Source organism: Pristiophorus japonicus, chromosome 8, assembly GCF_044704955.1.
Source record: "Pristiophorus japonicus isolate sPriJap1 chromosome 8, sPriJap1.hap1, whole genome shotgun sequence".
NCBI lineage: Eukaryota > Metazoa > Chordata > Chondrichthyes > Pristiophoridae > Pristiophorus > Pristiophorus japonicus.
This window is the reverse complement of record NC_091984.1, coordinates 239,066,853-239,085,607: the sequence shown is the minus strand read 5'-3', so window position 1 is coordinate 239,085,607 and position 18,755 is coordinate 239,066,853. Positions and strand designations below refer to the sequence as shown.

Here is an 18,755-nt window from a genome sequence, read left to right as displayed (position 1 = left end):
CTGGGGAGGTAACACAAGAACATGGAGCAGGAGTCGGCCATTCGGCCCCTCGAGCCTGCTCCGCCATTCAATGAGATCTTGGCTGATCTTCGACCTCAACTCCACTTTCCTGCACTGGCCCCATATCCCTCGATTTCCTTAACATCCAAAAATCTATCGATCTCTCTTGAATATACTCAACGACTCAGCATCCACAGCCTTCTGGGGTAGAGAATGCCAAAGATTCACCACCCTCCGAGTGAAGAAATTTCTCATCTCAGTCCTAAATGACCAACTCCTTATCCTGAGACTGTGACCCCTGGTTCTAGACTCCCCAGTCCAGGGGAAACATCCTCCCTGCATCTACCCTGTCAAGCCCTGTAAGAATTTTGTATGTTTCAATGAGATCACTTCATTCCTCTAAATGTTAGAGAATATCGGCCTCGTCTACTCAGTCTCTCCTCATAGGACAATCCCCCCATCCAGGAATCGGTCTGGTGAACCTTCGTTGCACTCTCTCTATGGCAAGTATATCCTTCCTTAGGTAAGGAGACCCAAACTGTGCACAATACTCAAGGTGTGGTCTCACCAGGGCCCTGTATAATTCCAGTAAGACGTTTTTACTCTTATACTCAAATCCTCCTGTAATAAAGGCCAACATACCATTTAACAGGAGATTGGAAACAGGCCAACAATGCCCATTAGTCTCCATGCAGAATAAATGGAGCCCAATGCACTGACTTCTATAGGGCCTTTGACAACAGCTCCTCGTGAAAGGCCATTTAATCAAAGTCAAAGCTGTGGCGATTCCGGGATTCGGTGCTTCTAAATAGACAAATGAATATGGGCAGAATGGTCCTCCTCACCTCCAACTATCTGGTGACACAGCTTGTGACAGGATCTTAACCATGAATAAGCTTTCGATCTGTTACCAAGGTTACATGAAGACGGCTTTTGAGAAACAGAACATGAAGGACAAGAAAAACTACTCAATGTGAAAACAAAACTCACGACAATGCCAAATAGCAAATGATCGATTTCAACAAACGAGACACATTCAATTTATAAACTGTCCTTCGGGATGCAAGGATCTTATCACCAGCACAAGTGCTGGTCGGGGAAGAGAAGGGTGTTAGCCCACTCTAAGACAGGCGAGGGCAGGTGGCCCACACCTCGGCTCCTTACATGCCAAGATATTGAGGGGAACAGAGAGGGTAGACTGTTCCCGCTGGTTGGGGAGTCTGGACTAGGGGCACAGTCTACAAATTAGAGCCAGACCTTTCAGGAGTGAAATCAAAAACACTTCTACACACAAAGGGTGGTAGAGGTTTGGAACTCTCTCGCAAATGGCAATGGGTGCTCCATCAATTGTTCATTTTAAATCTGAGACGGATAGATTTTTTGTTAAGCAAAAGTATGAAGGGATATGGGCCAAAGGCGGGTATATGTAGTTAGATCGCAGATCAGCCATGATCTGATTGAATGGCGGAGCAGGCTCGAGGGGCTGAATGGCCTCCTCCTGTTCCTATAATCCTCATATTACCAGAGCCTGCGAGTGTTGGGGTAACACTCACAACCCCCAGAGTGACAGCAATTAGCATACCTCGGTCTGCTGGCAACAGGATATTCTCTGTGTGATGTCTCCGTTATTGGTACCTCTTTCCTGCGTTAGGGGTGGGGGAAGGAGGAAAACAAATCTTTGCTCCTGAACTGCACGTACGTCTGGGAATAGTATCAACACAATGTCAGTCATTAAATACGTGAGGAAGCCATGAAGTGGAGGGAGAGATTTCACTTGGGAGAGAGGGCGAGACCATGTACCGTACAGAAGGCCATTCGCCCATCATGCCTGTGTCAGCTCTTTGATAGAGTGATCCAATTAATCCTGCTTCCCCACTCTTTCCCAGTAAGCTCTATCGTTTCTTCCCCTTCCAGTATTTATCCAATTCCCGGTTTGAAAGTCACTATTGAATCTGCTCCCACCGCCCTTTCAGGCAGCGCGTTCCCGATCACAACAACTCGCAGAGTAAAAAAAGTCTTCACGTTGCCTCTGGTGCTTTTGCCAATCACTAAATCTGTGTCCTCTGGTTACCGATAGATGTACACAATCTCTCACTGAGCCATCTGGAAACACTTACTCTTCAGCTTGTTCCGGACTTTGTTTGCCGTTCCCTTGATAGCGAGTGTAAGCTCTTCGAGCTCTTCTTTAGTTTCTTTTTAAAAGGAAAAACACAAAGTTTTGAATGAACTGCCAAGCTAATAAAAATATTGGAATCAAAATGTTAAACGGCCATTTAGATTGCAAAGGAAGAAAATACTTCGCAATGAGTTATTAATATCGGCCTTCATTTTGTTTTCAAATTCAATTATCTGTAACACTATTTATTTATTCATTAAGACTTACATTTATACAACGCTTTTCACAACCTCACGATATCCCAAAGCGCTTTACAGCCAATGAAGTACTTTTGGAGTGTAGTCACTGTTGTAATGTGGGAAATGTGGCAGCCAATTTGCACACAGCAAGCTCCCACACACAGCAATGTGATAATGACCAGATAATCTTTTTTAGTGATGTTGGTCAAGGATAAATATTGGCCCCAGGACACCGGGGAGAACTCCCCTGCTCTTCTTCGAAATAGTGCCATGGGATCTTTTATGTTTGCCTGAGAGAGCAGGCAGGGCCTTGGTTTATAACGTCTCATCCGAAACACGGCACCTCCGACAGTGCACCTACACCCTGACTATTCAGCCTCCAGAGAATACAACTACTACTTTTTAGGCAGTCCCCCGGAGTCAAGGATAACTTGTTCCCACCCGAAAATGAGTTTGAAGATGCCTGATGAGACCAATGCAGGCCTGATCCCGAACTTCATGTTAAAGGGTGGAAGATGCCGGTGTGTGAATTCTTTTAATGTGGGGTGGCCGTTGCACACCAGCCACCACACGGGCTTGACAGAAAATACAAGCACTACACCAGCACAAACATGCCGATCCAGGCCGACTGGAACAACCTCCCACCAACCCGGCCATTCTGGACCGTCGCCGAAGCCCTTCAGCGCTCTCCCCTCCGCGTCGATGACCGATGGCAAAATGCTCGGAAGAACTGCGACATACAGAATGGATTCCTGATCGAGGATCTCACGGTACAACCTGAAGGATCAAACCTTCCTCGCAAACAGTGGGCAACCATCGACCGCCTCAGAACCGGTCACGGTCGATGCTGCCACCTTCTCCATGGGTGGGAGATTAAAGCATCTCCATCATGTGACTGTGGAGCTCCTAATCAGACCCTGGAGCACATCATTGAGCACTGCCCTCAGAGGGAATTCACAGGCAGCCTACAGAATATCCACGCTGTTACACCAGGAGCTTTGGCCTGGATATCCGACCTGGGATACTGACGTTTGATTTGCTTTGTTACTGCCGTACAAAAGACGACGACAGCTCGCAGTGACAAGACCCAATTTCATCCAGCCCATTACACACAGCTAGTTTCAGCATGACTAGCTTTAATCAGCCATTTACAGTACTTTTGGTTGCATAAAATCCAAGGACCAAGAAATAGCAAATTATTTAAATTCCAATTTTAACCAGGAATCCATAAACAATCCTATTTGATACAGAACTAAATCAAATCAGACTACAAATGATTGCTTTATGCAACTGAATCTGTTACAGAAACCAGGACAATAACCAGCTGAAAATCTCGTTTTCAAATAATGTTCAAACTTCTTTCCCTCACAATCCCACAAGATGTCTGCGCTCCTCAAATTCTGGCTCCTTTTATCTGCCCTATCATTGGTGGCCGTGCCTTCAGCTGCCTGGGCCCCAAGCTCTGGAACTCCCTCCCCTAAACCTCTCTTTCCTCCTTTAAGACACTCCTCAAAACCTACTTCGTTAAACAAGCTTTTGGTTATCTGCCTTAATTTCTTCTTTTGTAGTTCGATGTCAAATTTATCTGTTTTGTCTTGTGACACTGCTGTAATGTGCCTTGGGATGTTTTACTATATTAAAGTAAATAATAACAACTTGTATTTACAGCAGCTTTAAACGTCAGCTCCCCATCTCCCAAACATCATTTGAGTCAGGGTCAGGAGACAATAGGCACATTTCATCTTACCATCTCTCTGGAAGGTTAAGTACTTAATGCACAAGTGGTTTGATAGGGCAGATGACACAATGTACCTTGTCTATCAAAGTCAGGAGTGTGATGGAATACTCTCCACTTGCCTGGATGAGTGCAGCTCCAACAACACTCAAGAAGCTCGACACCATCCAGGACAAAGCAGCCGCTTGATCGGCCCCCCATCCCCCACCTTCAACACTCACTCCCTCCACCACCGGCGCACCGTGGCTGCAGTGTGTACCATCTACAAGATGCACTGCAGCAACTCGCCAAGGCTTCTTCGGCAGCACCTCCCAAACCCACCACCTCTACCCCCTAGAAGGACAAGGGCAGCAGGCGCATGGGAACACCACCACCTCCACGTTCCCCTCCCAGTCACACACCATCCTGACTTGGAAATATATCGGCCGTTCCTTCATCGTCGCTGGGTCACAATCCTGGAACTCCCTCCCTAACAGCACTGTGGGAGCACCTTCACCACACGGACTGCAGCGGTTCAAGAAGGCGGCTCACCATCATCTTCTCAAGGGGCAATTAGGGATGGGCAATAAATGCCGGCTTTGCCAGCAATGCCCACATCCCAGAACGAATAGAAAAAATTAAATCATCCACACGGTGGGCAGGTTAACAAGAGGAAGGAGTGAGGCCGACAGCAGCAACAAATTGTATTTAGATAGCACATGGTGCAGCAAGTGATCAGGAAGGCAAATGGAATGTTGGCCTTTATTGTAAGGGGGATGGAGTATAAAAGCAGAGAAGTCTTACTACAGCTATTTAAGGTATTGGTGAGGTCACATCTAGAGTATTGCATACAGTTTTGGTCTCTGTATTTAAGGAAGGATATACTTGTATTGGAGGCAGTTCAGAGAAGGTTCACTCGGTTGATTCCGGAGATGAGGGGGTTGACTTATGAAGCAAGGTTGAGCAGGTTGGGCTTCTACTCATTGGAATTCAGAAGAAAGGGGTCAAGTTTCAGCCTGAGCTGCTATTTTTTTTGATAAAACTAATTTAGAATGGAGCATTTTAGAAATTGCAATTCTCGGCATTTAGTTTGCTCCAGTTCTGAGATAGAACAGTTTCATTTTAGAACAGATTTTTTTTTTCCCCAAAAGGGGGCATGTCCGGCCACTTACGCCTGTTTTGCAAGTTTAGGCAGCGAAAACTTACTCCAAACTAACTTAGAATGGAGTAAGTGTAGATTTTTGCGCGCTCAGAAAAACCTTGCCTACACTTAGAAGTCAGGCGTAAGGAACGAGGGGGGGAGGGGAGGGAAGTAATTAAATTTTACAAGCATTCAACAGTCTCACATACAAATAAAGAGCCACCCTGAATAATAAATGATAAATAAAGCAAATAAAAAATACATTAATTTTCCTACCTGTGCAAAGCAGCAGCAGCAGCCTTCGAGCTGCGAAGCTTCAGACCGTTCGGCCAGGGGACGGGGCGGCCTCAGGCCACCAGAGTGTTAATGTTTGTATCGCACTGCGCGTGCGCGCAGGGCCACCGCACGACATCTTCTGCTGTAAGGCGGCCCCGCCCCCCCTGCACACTCAAAGCGGCATGACGCTTTGGCCCCGCCCACCTTGCTGATCTTTGCGCGTCGCACCGAGCTGCGAGAAAGCTGCTGGGAGGCCGAGAATTCCTCCGTGAGTTTTTGACGCGCTTTTGAGCGCGGAAAATGGGCGTGGGTGTTGGGCTGCGCCGTTCTAGGTGCGCCCCGAAACTTGAGGCCAATGAGAGGTGATCTTATTGAAACGTATAAGATAATGAGGGGGCTCGACAAGGTAGATGCAGAGAGGATGTTTCCACTCATAGGGGATACTAAAACTAGGGACAGAGTTTCAGAATAAGGGGCCGCCCATTTAAAACTGAGATGAGGAGGAATTTCTTCTCTCTGAGGGTTGTAAATCTGTGGAATTCTCTGCCCCAGAGAGCTGTGGGGGCTGGGTCATTGAATATATTTAAGGCAGAGATAGACAGTTTCTTAACCGATAAGGGAATAAAGGGTTATGGGGAGTGGGCGGGGAAGTGGAGCTGAGTCCATGATCAGATCAGCCGTAATCTTATTAAATGGCGGAGCAGGCTCGAGGGGCCAAATGGCAAATCATTCCCGAAAAATCTCAAACTACTTCCACAGTAATACTCATTTTCTCGTTTAAAGTCATTCGAAAAGCTCCAAACAATATCGAAACATTTTAATCACATTGGTTTTAGTTTAAATCTATAAATGAAGGTGAAGAAAGCATTATTTTGTTGGAATGCAAGTTATCTGTGTGTGTGATTGGTCTCAGCTTGTAGATATCGGTACACTCACTCAACACTCCGGTAAATAAAAATTCATAACCTCAGTTGGCCCGGTATTTAAAAAAAATCGCATTTATTTTCTGCACTCTTCCTTCTCTCCACCTCCCCTCTCTCTCCCGCCTCCCGCCCCCCCCCTGATCCCAAACAGGGGAAATTGTCCTTAGTATCTGGTGTCTTGCACGTCAATTACCAACACCCCGCCTGGAAGCCCAGTATGGATTGTGTGTGAAGACATCCTTAAGTTAACCAACCAGACAAGTGAGAAAATCTGCAGAAACAGCACCTCAGGCGAGTGTCCTACATCATCTTACTAAATTATCTTTACCTATCTGCCATTGTTCAGAGGTTTATATGTAACCCTTCGGGCTGCTGACCGAGGGCCGTGTGGCTCTTTGTCGGCCGGCGCGGACACGATGGACCGAAATGGCCTCCTTCTACGCTGTAAATTTTTATGTTTCTATGTTTCTTTCTATGTATACGCAGAAAATGTTAAGGACTATGCATATAGACCAGTGTGTGCAATCTCCAATGGCTTGTGCCTACAGACCAGAGGATAGTTTGTGCTCACAAACATGATGACTTACTGAGCTCGTCAGCTAATCCCATCCCGTTGTTATCTCAGTACATTTGACTGTGTCGTGCTTTCACTTGCCAGCAAAGATTACAGCCTGCTGTACATATCGCGCCGCCCCAGCGGAGAATGGCAGATGACAAAGCAAAAATGACAACTTCATTCAGCCAACATTTCAGAGTCCATATACATATACGCTTCCCTCAGTGAAGCTCTACATTACTTAATGCACCAGCATATCTCCTGTGCTTTTCTCAGAATTGGAGGACATACTGTTTCATAATGGAAGTGTTAACAAAGTGGGGAAAATGTTCCAGGAAATAAGCATTGACAGGACATTTAATATTACAGCAAATCTCCTGTGGCATTTCTCACAGCGAGATGAGGGTTTGAGAACAGGTAGTGATAAGCAGAGTCCCGTTACCAGGCACACCAGTTTATTAGCACTGGGGGTAGCCCTGGAATCAGCTGGTGCAGGATGAGAATGCAAGTCCGTCAGTACTTTGAAATGGGCTTCTCGGGTTTCTGGCACAGACACGATGGGCTGAATGGCCTCCTTCCGTGCCATAAATTTCTATATGGTCTGGGTCGAGGGTCAAAGGTTCCAGGATCACCTAGAGAGGGAGCTTCGAGCAATGGTGGAGCAGGTGCTGGGGGAACTGGGAGTGAGTTCTAACGATCTGGGAGCGCTGGGCATGGTTATGGGACGAGCGAGCATTAGGAATGCAGTCGAGAGATTTGTGAGCACAGAGATGGGGCTGAGACCCCCAGAAGTCGTGGGACGAAATCCCAGAATTCCAACAGGACTCGGCTAGGGGGTTTGGAGCATTGGAGGTTGCTGGGATCGGACAGTATTATAGGGACCCACATGCCCGACGGTGCCACCATGTACGTTCCCATCACCAATCTCCCCACCAGCTAGTTCCCATCATCACATTCTGGACCAAGGTTACATTTTCTGCTTGTTAAAATGATTGGACAGACGATTGTGGGATGGTGGCTATTTCTCGATATGCAGTCCCAACATGATCCAGGTGATCACTACTAGCGAGTTCGCTGGCTTGTATCGTTCAGGAGAGATTTTTCTAAACAGAATATAGTGAATCAAAAGCTATGATCTGTTCGCTAAACATTGCTTTATTTTTCAAAGCAGCAACTAAACGGCAACAGCTGTTAACTCCATCGCAGTTACTAGTCACATGTTCCGCTTCTGCTTTTCCGTGAAGGGTTCACAATAGGAAAGCACATCAGAACATGAGAATGAGGAGCAGGAGTTGGCCATTCGGCCCCTCGAGCCTGCTCTGCCATTCAATAAGATCATGGCTGATCTTCGACCTCAACTCCACTTTCCTGCACTATCCCCATATCCCTTGATTCCCTATACATCCAAAAATCTATCGATCTCTGTCTTGAATATACTCAATGACTGCTCCAGAGGGTTGTGGATGCGCAGAGAATTCCGAAGATTCACCACCCTCTGAGTGAAGAAATTCTTCCTCATCTCAGTCTTAAATGACCAACGCCTTATCCTGCGACCCCTGGTTCTAGACTCTCCAGCCCGTGGGAAACATCCTCCCTCATCTACCCTGTCCATCCCTGTAAGAATTGTGTGTGTTCAAATGAGATCACCTCGCATTCTTGTAAACTCTAGAGAATATAGGCCTAGTTTACTCAATCTCTCCTTATAGGACAATACCCCCGTCCCAGGAATCTGGTTGGTGAACCTTCGGAATTGTAACACATTTATATCAGCCAAGTTTCTTTCAGCCATTTGGAGCAAGCGAAGAAACTTGCCAACTCCTGCTGATGTACCGATAACTCGCGGGGGATTTTTGTGACCTGCAGAGTGCAGAGATTGCAATCCAGAAAGTTCTACAAACTGTGCGTGCTCAGAATGCATAAGCGTGATCCAAAGATCAGCCATGATATTATTAAATGGCGGAGCAGGCTCGAGGGGCCAAATGGCCGACTCCTGCTCCTATTTCTTATGTTCAAAGCTTGCTCAACCATCGCTGTAAATTGTCCAGGTGAAGACCTGGCTTTGGAGAGAGCCCGAGGCATTCAATTAAAAACTTCAAACACAACACTGAAAGACAATTCAATGAGCAAATCCAAATTATTATACTTCATTTGAAAATTAGAAATTTGAATTACTGCACAAAAATGGCACGTGAAAAAGTTTTCAGATGAAGACTGACTGATCTGTTCCCCGAGCGGGCCAGCGGTTGGTGCGTGGAACCACAGAACCAACAGCTGGCACTAAATCCTGGCACGAGGTGACGGGCAGGTGTCCCAAGGTGTGGACACAGCATTGAATATCTCCATTGGGGCTGCTGACATTGGTCCTTGGCAGGGAAAGATGACAGGACATACCGCTTTTAAGAAAAACAGAGATTCTAGAAACCGTAAAATATATTGCTGCTAGCTCAAAGAAAAAGCATGTTATGCCAGTCCTGGATTTAGCCAAAGACCAGGTTACACTGCTCAATGTCAGTTTTCAGTTCAGCCAAGACACAATACAACTTAATCCAGTTTTAAACTACGAGTAGCCACGTTATGTTCAAACCAGGCCAGTTACAAGGGTTGGGGAGGGAAGATAAGCAGGGTGTCTTTAGATCAAAGGGGAGATGCTTAGCAATGGAAGAGTTGGGCCCACCATCCTTGGCACTCCAATAGGTTTGTCCCTGGGGCTGGTATTCTGCCACTCAGTATCAGATAATCCGGTAAACTAACAGACCTAACTGGACAAGCTGTCTTCCACTCTGGTTCTTTTACCGATTACCTTAAATATGTCCCCTCTGGTCATCAATCCTCCTGCCATCGGAAACCGTTTCTCCCCATTTACTTGATCAAAACCCCCTCATGATTTTTACACCTCGATCAAATCTCCCCTGAACCTGAAGGAGATCAATCCCAGCTTCTCTAATCTCTCCACATAACTGAAATCCAGCATCCCTGGAACCATTCTGGTCAATCCCCTCTGCCCCCTCTCCACATCCTTCATAAAGTGCGGGGCCCAGGAATCGGACACAGTACTCCAGTTAGAGGTCTAACCAGTGATTTATAAAAGTTTAGCATAACTTCCATTGCTTTCATGCTCGACACCTCGATTTAACAGTGGTGTGTTGGGAAACTGCGCGGTTTAAGCTATTTAAACCCTAGCAGCAGCCACACTCACACTCGACAGTCCTGACACTGATCAATCTGTGCCCACTCTTTCTGGGTGTGGCTCGTAAACAGAAACATTATCCCTGTGGATTTCCCAAGTATGGTCACAGGTCTCCATTGATCAATAAAATATTGCCAAAGCAATTAAGAACCAATTTAAGAACATAAGAATTAGGAGCAGGAGTAGGCCATTCGGCCCCTCGATCCCCTTGAATATACTCAATGACTCAGCATCCACAGCCCTCTGGGGCAGAGAATTCCACAGATTCACAATCCTCCGAATGAAAAAATTCCTCCTCATCTCAGTCTTAAATGGCCGACCCCTTATCCTGAGATTGTGGCCCCTGGTTCTAGACTCTCCAGCCCGGGGGAAACATCCTCTCAGCATCTACCCTGTCAATCCCCCTCAGAATCTTGATATGTTTCAATGAGATTACTTCTCATTTGCCTAAACTCCAGAGTACAGGCGCAATCTACTCAATCTCTCCTCATAGGTTAACCTTCTCGTCCCAGGGATCAGTCTGGTGAACCTTGATTGCACTCCCTCATGGGCAAGTATATCCTTCCTCAGATAAGGAGGCAAAAACTGCACAGTACTCCAGGTCTCACCTAAGCCCTGTATAATTGTAGTAAGACTTCCTTACCCTTGTACTCCAAGCCCCTTGCAATAATTGAATAGCGAGGTGAAGAGAGTACAGGGAGGAGAAATGCTCACTTGCAATTTTTAGAATTAAATTTCTGGATGTATTGAAGTGTGTGTTGGAAGTTATACAGAGCACTGCAGAGTATAATTCACTGGTGCAATACTGGTTGCATGCCGGGCAAAATGTGAATCTGGCTGCAACTTTGTAAACTGATAGCTCCAGCTCAGCATCCAGAGGCGGAGAGATCGCTGACTTCAGCTAGATCCCCGGAGCCATCTGCTGAATAAATCCACAACACGTCAGCGGGGTGTCACTCCAACACATTCCTGATCCCAACTAGTTTCTGCAGAGTTCAGGCAGAAATACCGACGCAAGATCCCGTAGGCCAGATGTCACACTGTGTGACAACTTGGAAGGAAAAGCTGGCCACGGAATTGGAGTCTGAAACTTATGGGCGCTTTCCCAATCGGCAAAGTTCCCTGATCAATAATTAACCTACGCCCGGATCGGCACTCGATCAAACTGCGGCCTTAAAGGGGAATTGCGCACCTTAGCAGCAGAATAATACATCGCGGGTCAACTTACCGTTTGTCACTAGGAGAACGTCTGCCATAGAAACAATGTTCTCAAGTGTCAGGCATCAACAAAGCTAATGCTTTCCTGCTCATTTCTTCTGATTTTCCTTGGCAACTTCCAGACATCAATTGGCCTCTAACTGACCTCGGGAAAGCGCAGCAATTAAACCCGTGGCCATTAAAGGGGCGGCACCTGCCACTCACAATCGCACCCTCACGGCATAATAATGGGCTTAATTTTAACCTGGGATAATGCTGCTGACTGAACAGCGTATTCTCTGACTTACTGAAGATAGATCTCACACATCTGCTTAGCAAATCATATCCAGCGATCAGGCTTCCAGCACCCGCTGGCCATAGTTTGCAAATGTCAAAACTAGATATTTTAAAGTCAGCTGCTTCATGCTGGTTTCTTGTAACTTGCACATTTACAAGGGCCTCCCAATCTACAGACCCGCCCCTCCCAATAACTAACCTCTAATTTAACGAGGGGAGAGGGGAGAGGGGAGACAGACAGAGGGAGACAGCACTTGGATGGATACCTTAAAAAAATAATTCCACTTTAAAATGATGCAATGCACTTGTTTTTCGAAAGCAGTGTGCCATCGAACTGGATTCAAGTTATAGCACAAGAGATCAGTTAGCGTTTTTATAAAGGTTAACGCGTGAGGGTGGGAAATGTTGCACTGACGGTAATTAGAATCACACAGCAGACCATTCGGCCCATCGTGCCTGTGCCGGCTCTTTGAAAGAGCGATTCAATCAGTCCCACTCCTCCTCCGTAGCCCTGCACATTTTTCCTTTTCAAGAATATATCAATTTCCCTTTTGAAAGTTTCTATTGAACCTGCTTCCCTCTGAGGCAGTGCGTTCCCGATCGCAACAACTCACTGCATTAAAGAAAAGTGTCTCCTCATCTCCCCCTCTGGCTCTTTTGCCGATGATCTTAAATCTGTGTCCCTCTGGTTACCGACCCTCCCGTCACTGGAAACAGGTTTCCCCCTCATTTACTCTAGCAAAACCCTTCATAATTTTGAACAGCTCTATCAAATCTCCCCCGAACCTTCTCTGCTCCAAGGAGAACAACCCCAGCTTCTCCAAGTAACTAAAATCGCTCATCCGTGGCATCATTCTGGTCAATCTCCTCTCCAAAGCTTTGACATCCTCAAGTGCGGTGCCCAGAATTGAATGCCGTACTCCAGCTGAGTATTAACCCTTTATACTCTACGCCTCAGTTTAGAAAGCCAGGAACCCATACGGCTTTGTACAGCCTTTTCAACTTGTGATGCCACCTTCAAAGATTTGGGTACGTACACCCCCAGGTTTTGCTGTTCCTACATCCCTTTAAAATTGTTAGTTTAAGTTGCCTACCCCTCATTCTTCTTTCAAAGACGTATAATTTCACAGGCAATAACATTTTAACAATGGATGATGATGATGGCGAAGAGGGGAGAGCTTGGTGCATTGGCGGCTGGGCCACACCCTCACATTGGGCTCAACTTTCCCCAGTGCCATTTTTGGATATATTTCACGAGTTGCACCCGTTTTTTTGGGTCGCGAATATTCCCCAAAAAAACTTGAAAGTTTCCCCGCTCTAACTTTTAAAATTGGTGCCGCGCAGCCTATCCTGTAGCTTTGGGGGGGGGGGGGGGGGGGAAAGAGAGTGGAGCCTAATGTCTGCGCCGAGAAAAGGATGCCCATCCCCTCCTGCGCATGCGCGAAAACGTGAGTGCTATGGGCGCGCATGTCCAGTACACCTGCCAGTCTGCATTCGGCCATTTTTAAAGAGCCAGTTGCATGCGAGAACCTTAATTGTCAGTGGAAAAAAAAAAAATTGGAGCTGTAATATACAACTCGGCTCAAGGACCAAGAATTTCTCACAGGGCGAAGTGGAGGCCCTGGTTACTGTAATTGAGGCCAGATGGCACGAGCTGGACACAAGCAGAGGTCACAAAAGTTTCACCAAAAAAATGAAGAAGTGCTGGAACAAACTTTCACAAGATTATTGTGCAATGGTAACTACCCCAATGTCCATAGGCCAGTGCAAAAAGTGACAGGACCTTATTCAAGCAATTAGTGCGAGTAATATTTTCACTTATTCACTGGAATTGCAATTGCAAATGTGACCATCTGTATGTCCCACCCAGCAGAAAGGCACACCTCTCTAAAAAGTTATATTTTCATCTTTGCAGAGGAAGGTGGCACACAACAAAAGAGACAGAAGTTGAAAATCTACATCCTTCGAAGAGAGGGTCACTTCTTTGATGGGTCCTGCCTGGAGAAAAGCAACCACTACTGCACAAGCTGGGCCCACACTCGAGGGAGAGGGTAAGTCCCGCAAATTCCACAGTCTGGCTTTGCTAAGTGTTAAGTAATGCGCGGGCTAGCCATGCTTCAGTTCATGGGGATGTCTCCCTCAGCTACGCTTCAGTTGCTGCAATGTGCTATCATTCATCGTGGTTCTTCAAATCAGCCTGCTGCCTGCGCTGGGTGAGCCTACTCATACCCCCCACCCTGCCCCCTCCTCTGCTGCTAACCATTTGTCGGTTATATTTTGCAGAACTTGAGGCCAAACCAGACGAAACTGAAGCCGATGTACAAGATTCAGACGTGGACGAGCAAAATCAAAGCACATGGTATTGGGGGAATGTACTGACGTGGATTGAGAACTGGTTGGCAGACAGGAAGCAGAGAGTCGGGATAAACGGGTCCTTTTCAGAATAGCAGGCAGTGACTAGTGGGGTGCCGCAGGGCTCAGTGCTGGGACCCCAGCTCTTTACAATATACATTAATGATTTCGATGAAGGAATTGAGTGTACTATCTCCAAGTTTGCAGATGACACGAAGCTGGGTGGTGGTGTGAGCTGTGAGGAGGATGCTAAGAGGCTGCAGGGTGACTTGGACAGGTTAGGTGAGTGAGCAAATGCATGGCAGATGCAGTATAATGTGAATAAATGTGAGGTTATCCACTTTGGGGGCAAAGACATGAAGGCAGATTATCTGAATGACAGCAGATTACGAAAAGGGGAGGTGCAATGAGACCTGGGGGTCATGGTTCATCAGTCATTGAAAGTGGGCATGCAGGTACAGCAGGTGGTGAAAAAGGCAAATGGTATGTTGGCCTTCATAACTAGGGGATTTGAGTATAGGAGCAGGAAGGTCTTACTGCAGTTGTACAGGACCTTGGTGAGACCTCACCTGGAATATTGTGTTCAGTTTTGGTCTCCTAATCTGAGGAAGGACATTCTTGCTATTGAGGGAGTGCAGTGAAGGTTCACCAGACTGATTCCCAGGATGGCAGGACTGACAAATGAGGAGAGACTGGATCGACTGGGCCTTTATTCACTGGAGTTCAGAAGGATGAGAGGGGATCTCATCGAAACGTATAAAATTCTGACGGGACTGGACAGGTTAGATGCCAGAAGAATGTTCCTGATGTCATGGAGGTCCAGAACCAGGGGTCACAGTCTAAGGATAAGGGGTAAGCCATTTAGGACCAAGATGAGGAGAAACTTCTTCACTCAGAGTTGTTAACCTGTGGAATTCCCTGCCGCAGAGAGTCGTTGATGCCAGTTCATTGGATATATTCAAGAGGGAGTTAGATATAGCCCTTACGGCTAAAGGGATCAAGGGGTATGGAGAGAAAGCAGGAAAGGGGTACTGAGGTGAATGATCAGCCATGATCTTATTGAATGGCAGTGCAGGCTCGAAGGGCCGAATGGCCTACTCCTGCACCTATATTCTATGTTTCTAAGAGGAGAACATCTTCTAATCCAACCTTCCAGACCAAGAGCATGGGGATGAGGGGCAGAGTGAGGAGGAAGCTGAAACCCCCACTCTTGTACTCACTCTGGAGGAGGTGCTGGTGCCGCCCTTTTCCTGAGTGGTATGAGTGTTGGGACATTCCATGGTTTCTCTCAGTCAGAGGCTGGGGATTCCAGTGGGGTGCAGTGAGGCACACCCAGGGCCCTACCGTCTGAGGCTGCGGGTCCCAGTGGGATGCAGTGAGGCACACCCAGGGCCCTTCCGTCCCAGGCTGCGGGTCCCAGTGGGATGCAGTGAGGCACACCCAGGGTGAGGAGGGGAAGGAGAGCTCGACAGCACTCTCCAGAGATGCAGGATGTAACAGATGTGGTTCAGATGATGGCAATGAGTGAGGAGAGCATTGACCTTACCCGATCACTCCTGGACACCATTGGTGGGGTGGGTGATGAGGTATCGGGACTGTCGGGAGAAGTAACAACACTCTCGCGAGAAATGGGAACACTGTCCAGCACATTAGGGAGGGAATGTCGCAGGTAGTTGAGACGCTAGCGAAGCACAAGGGAGGGAATGTTGGAGGTAGCTGCTGCAATAAGGGAACACGCCAGATCCCGCTGCCATTGACGGAATCAACTGCCACTCCCACTCTAATCCCCAGGACCAACCTAAGAGGCCCAAGCCGGGCCTTCCACTTTACTGCCTGCCCACGCCTCCCATTAAGTGAACATTACCCGAGATGATTGAAAGAATAAGCTTGGCACCAACCAGAGAAACGTTGCACCAGGGGTGAAGTCACCAAGACCAAGCGCAACGGGCAGTCTTAGAATAAGATGGAGGAGAGACAGGTGCAGCCTTTGGTTGCTGTTATTATTGTAACTGCTCTCAAATTAAAAGATTTTTTGTAAGTTATGTAAATTTACAAGTTTAAAAGTTTATAAGTGATCTTAACTGAAAACTTTAAAGTCTGATACAAGAATATTTTTATTAAAAAGTTAAGTTAAGTACAAACAAATGTTTGTTAAACTTTTGAATAAAATATATTTTATATTATAACTGAATCATTTCCATTATTTGTTCCATTGACACATCATTACGGAACAGGTCCAAAGAGTAAACATGGTCCCTGTGGAATAGTTGTCACTGAGCTTTCTGGCAGCAAAGCGTTTACGGATGAGCTGCTGGTGCAAGGCTCGAGCAATTGTTAAAGGGGCACGACGGCCTGCCCTGTTCTGCCGTTGTGCTCCAGGTTCAGGTAGTTGCATGGCTTCCTTGTCCTCCTCCTAGTCATCATCTCCATCTTCCTCCTCATCAGCCACTCTCACCTCAGGTGGGTCTTCTACAACCAGCTGCTGCTGCCTCATGATGGCTAAGTTATGCAGCATGCAGCACACAACAGTGAACTGACCGACAATCTCTGGGGAGTATTGCAAGTAACTTCCGGAATGGTCCAGGCATCGGAAACGCTGTTTCAAGATGCCAATGGTCCTCCCTATTATACTGCGCATTGCAATGTGCGACATGTTGTATTCCCGGTCAGCTTCCATCCGGGTTATGCGTAGGGGCGTCATGAGCCAGGTGGCGAGGCCGTGCTCTTTGTCCCTCAGCAGCCAGCTCTGCCCTTCTGGCGTAGGATGAACACACCATGGGTGCTCCCCAGGTATCTCTCATCAACTGCCATGATGCGATGCATGTCGTCACACACGAGCTGCAGATTAATAAGTGGAAGCCTTTTCTGTTCCTGTACATCTCGAAATCCTCCAAAGGTGCTCACAATGCGATGTGGGTACAATCAATGCAGCCCTGTACCTTTGGGAAGCCAGCAATCCTGGAGAAGCCCACAGCCCTGCCACGCATTGCCTGGGCGGTCATGGGGAACTTTATGTAGTCATTCCTCCGGGCATATAGTGCAGCTGTCACCTGCCGAATGCAGATGTGTGCTGCAGGTTGAGAAATGGCACACACATCCCCACTGTGGCCTGGAATGATGCAGATGCATAAAATGAAAGTGCAGCTGTAACCTTCACTTCAACTGACAAAGCAGTCCTCTTGCCGCTTCGAGGGTGCAGGTCTGCATTTATTAACTCTCAGATCTCGGTTACAGCTTCTTTGTAGAAACGCAGCCTTCTCATACAGTCTGCATCACTCAGGTGCAGGTATGAACGCCTGTCTCGATATACCCGATGTGGGTAAGGCGTCCTGCCCATCATCCTATGTGCTCTGAGGTTCCTCATGCGGTGATGTCTAATCAATCTGCTCCTCCACAGCACCATCATGCAGAAGCCTTGCACGAGGTATTGTCAGTATTGCCCCCATGATTTAATTGTACCTTTGCAAGAAGCTCAAAACATCAGGTTACGCCTCCTAGGTCGTAAAAAAATACCAACCTAAAAAAATTGTAACTAACTGAGTTACGCTGTCGCAGAAACTTTGGGGAAACTTGGAGAATTTAATTTACGCCCCCAAAAAAATGGCACACGACAAGAAAACGGCACAGGTAACTGGGGAAAATTGAGCGCATTGAATGGGCACAAAGAAAGTATTGCAGAGGTGTGCCAGTGCAGGCCCTACGCAAGAGCCAACACAAGGCAAGGGAATACACGAGGGGTGACCTTATTGAGGTGTATAAAATAATGAGGGGCCTGGATAGAGTGGATAGGAAGGACCTATTTCCTTTAGCAGAGGGGTCAACAACCAGGGGGCATAGGTTTAAAGTAATTGGTAGGAGGTTTAGAGGGGAATTTCTTCACACAAAGGGTGGTGGGGGTCTGGAACTCACTGCCTGAAAGGGTGGTAGAGGTAGAAACCCTCACCACATTTAAAAAGTACTTGGATGTGCACCTGAAGTGCCGTAACCTACAGGGCTACGGACCCAGAGCTGGAAAGTGGGATTAGGCTGGATAGCTCTTTGTCGGCCGGCGCGGACACGATGGGCCGAATGGACTCCTTCTGTGCTGTAAATTTCTATGATTGATTAACACATTTCAGAAAAGCAGTAATACTCAAACCAATGCGGCCAAGGGCCCGGATTTGTTGATTATTGCTGACGCTGTACTAAATCTGTGAGTAGTAGTTATTTTGGAACAGAATCACAGCTTCTCGGTCACTCACAGTACTTGGAAATATCAAGTGTAACTAAACACGGTGTCAATGGAACTCGGATATTGTAATTATGGTTACAGAACTTAAAATGAGGAAGAGACGCACACTTCTCGTTATATGTTGCCGTGCCACTGCTGAATATACTTCCCTTCAGCCTCCCTGCCACATCCTTGCGTAGGTCTGACACATACCGGCTGAACTGCCAGCCAGCCTTCCCACACACCCAGCTGACAGATGCAGAGGCTCCAAGTCAGGGCAGGAAAACACAATGTTCTAGTACTTCCTGGATACCAAGGCAAAACAGACAAGATATCAAAATAACTCAGCACTTCTCTGCTACTCCAATTCAAATGCTGACACACGAAGAATTATGCCCAAGCTATTGCGCATATATTGTATATTAGTACATTCAAAACTGGGATGGATAGATTTTGGGACAATAAGGGGATACGGGGATCGGGCAGGAAAGTGGATTTGAGGTAGTGGATTAGCTGTGATCTTATTGAATGGCAGAACAGGCCCGTA

At 47.0% G+C, this 18,755-nt stretch overlaps 1 protein-coding gene across 3 annotated transcripts in view; it reads right to left on the bottom strand.

Moving 5' to 3' along the window:
- Nucleotides 1-18,755, bottom strand: part of LOC139269082 (syntaxin-2-like) — a 78,383-nt gene that overhangs the window by 31,451 nt on the left and 28,177 nt on the right. For all 3 annotated transcript variants that reach the window (XM_070888143.1, XM_070888144.1, XM_070888145.1), the window contains exon 4: nt 2,118-2,192. In XM_070888143.1, the coding sequence (XP_070744244.1) occupies nt 2,118-2,192 (75 nt within the window). The remainder of the gene's footprint in view (nt 1-2,117; nt 2,193-18,755) is intronic.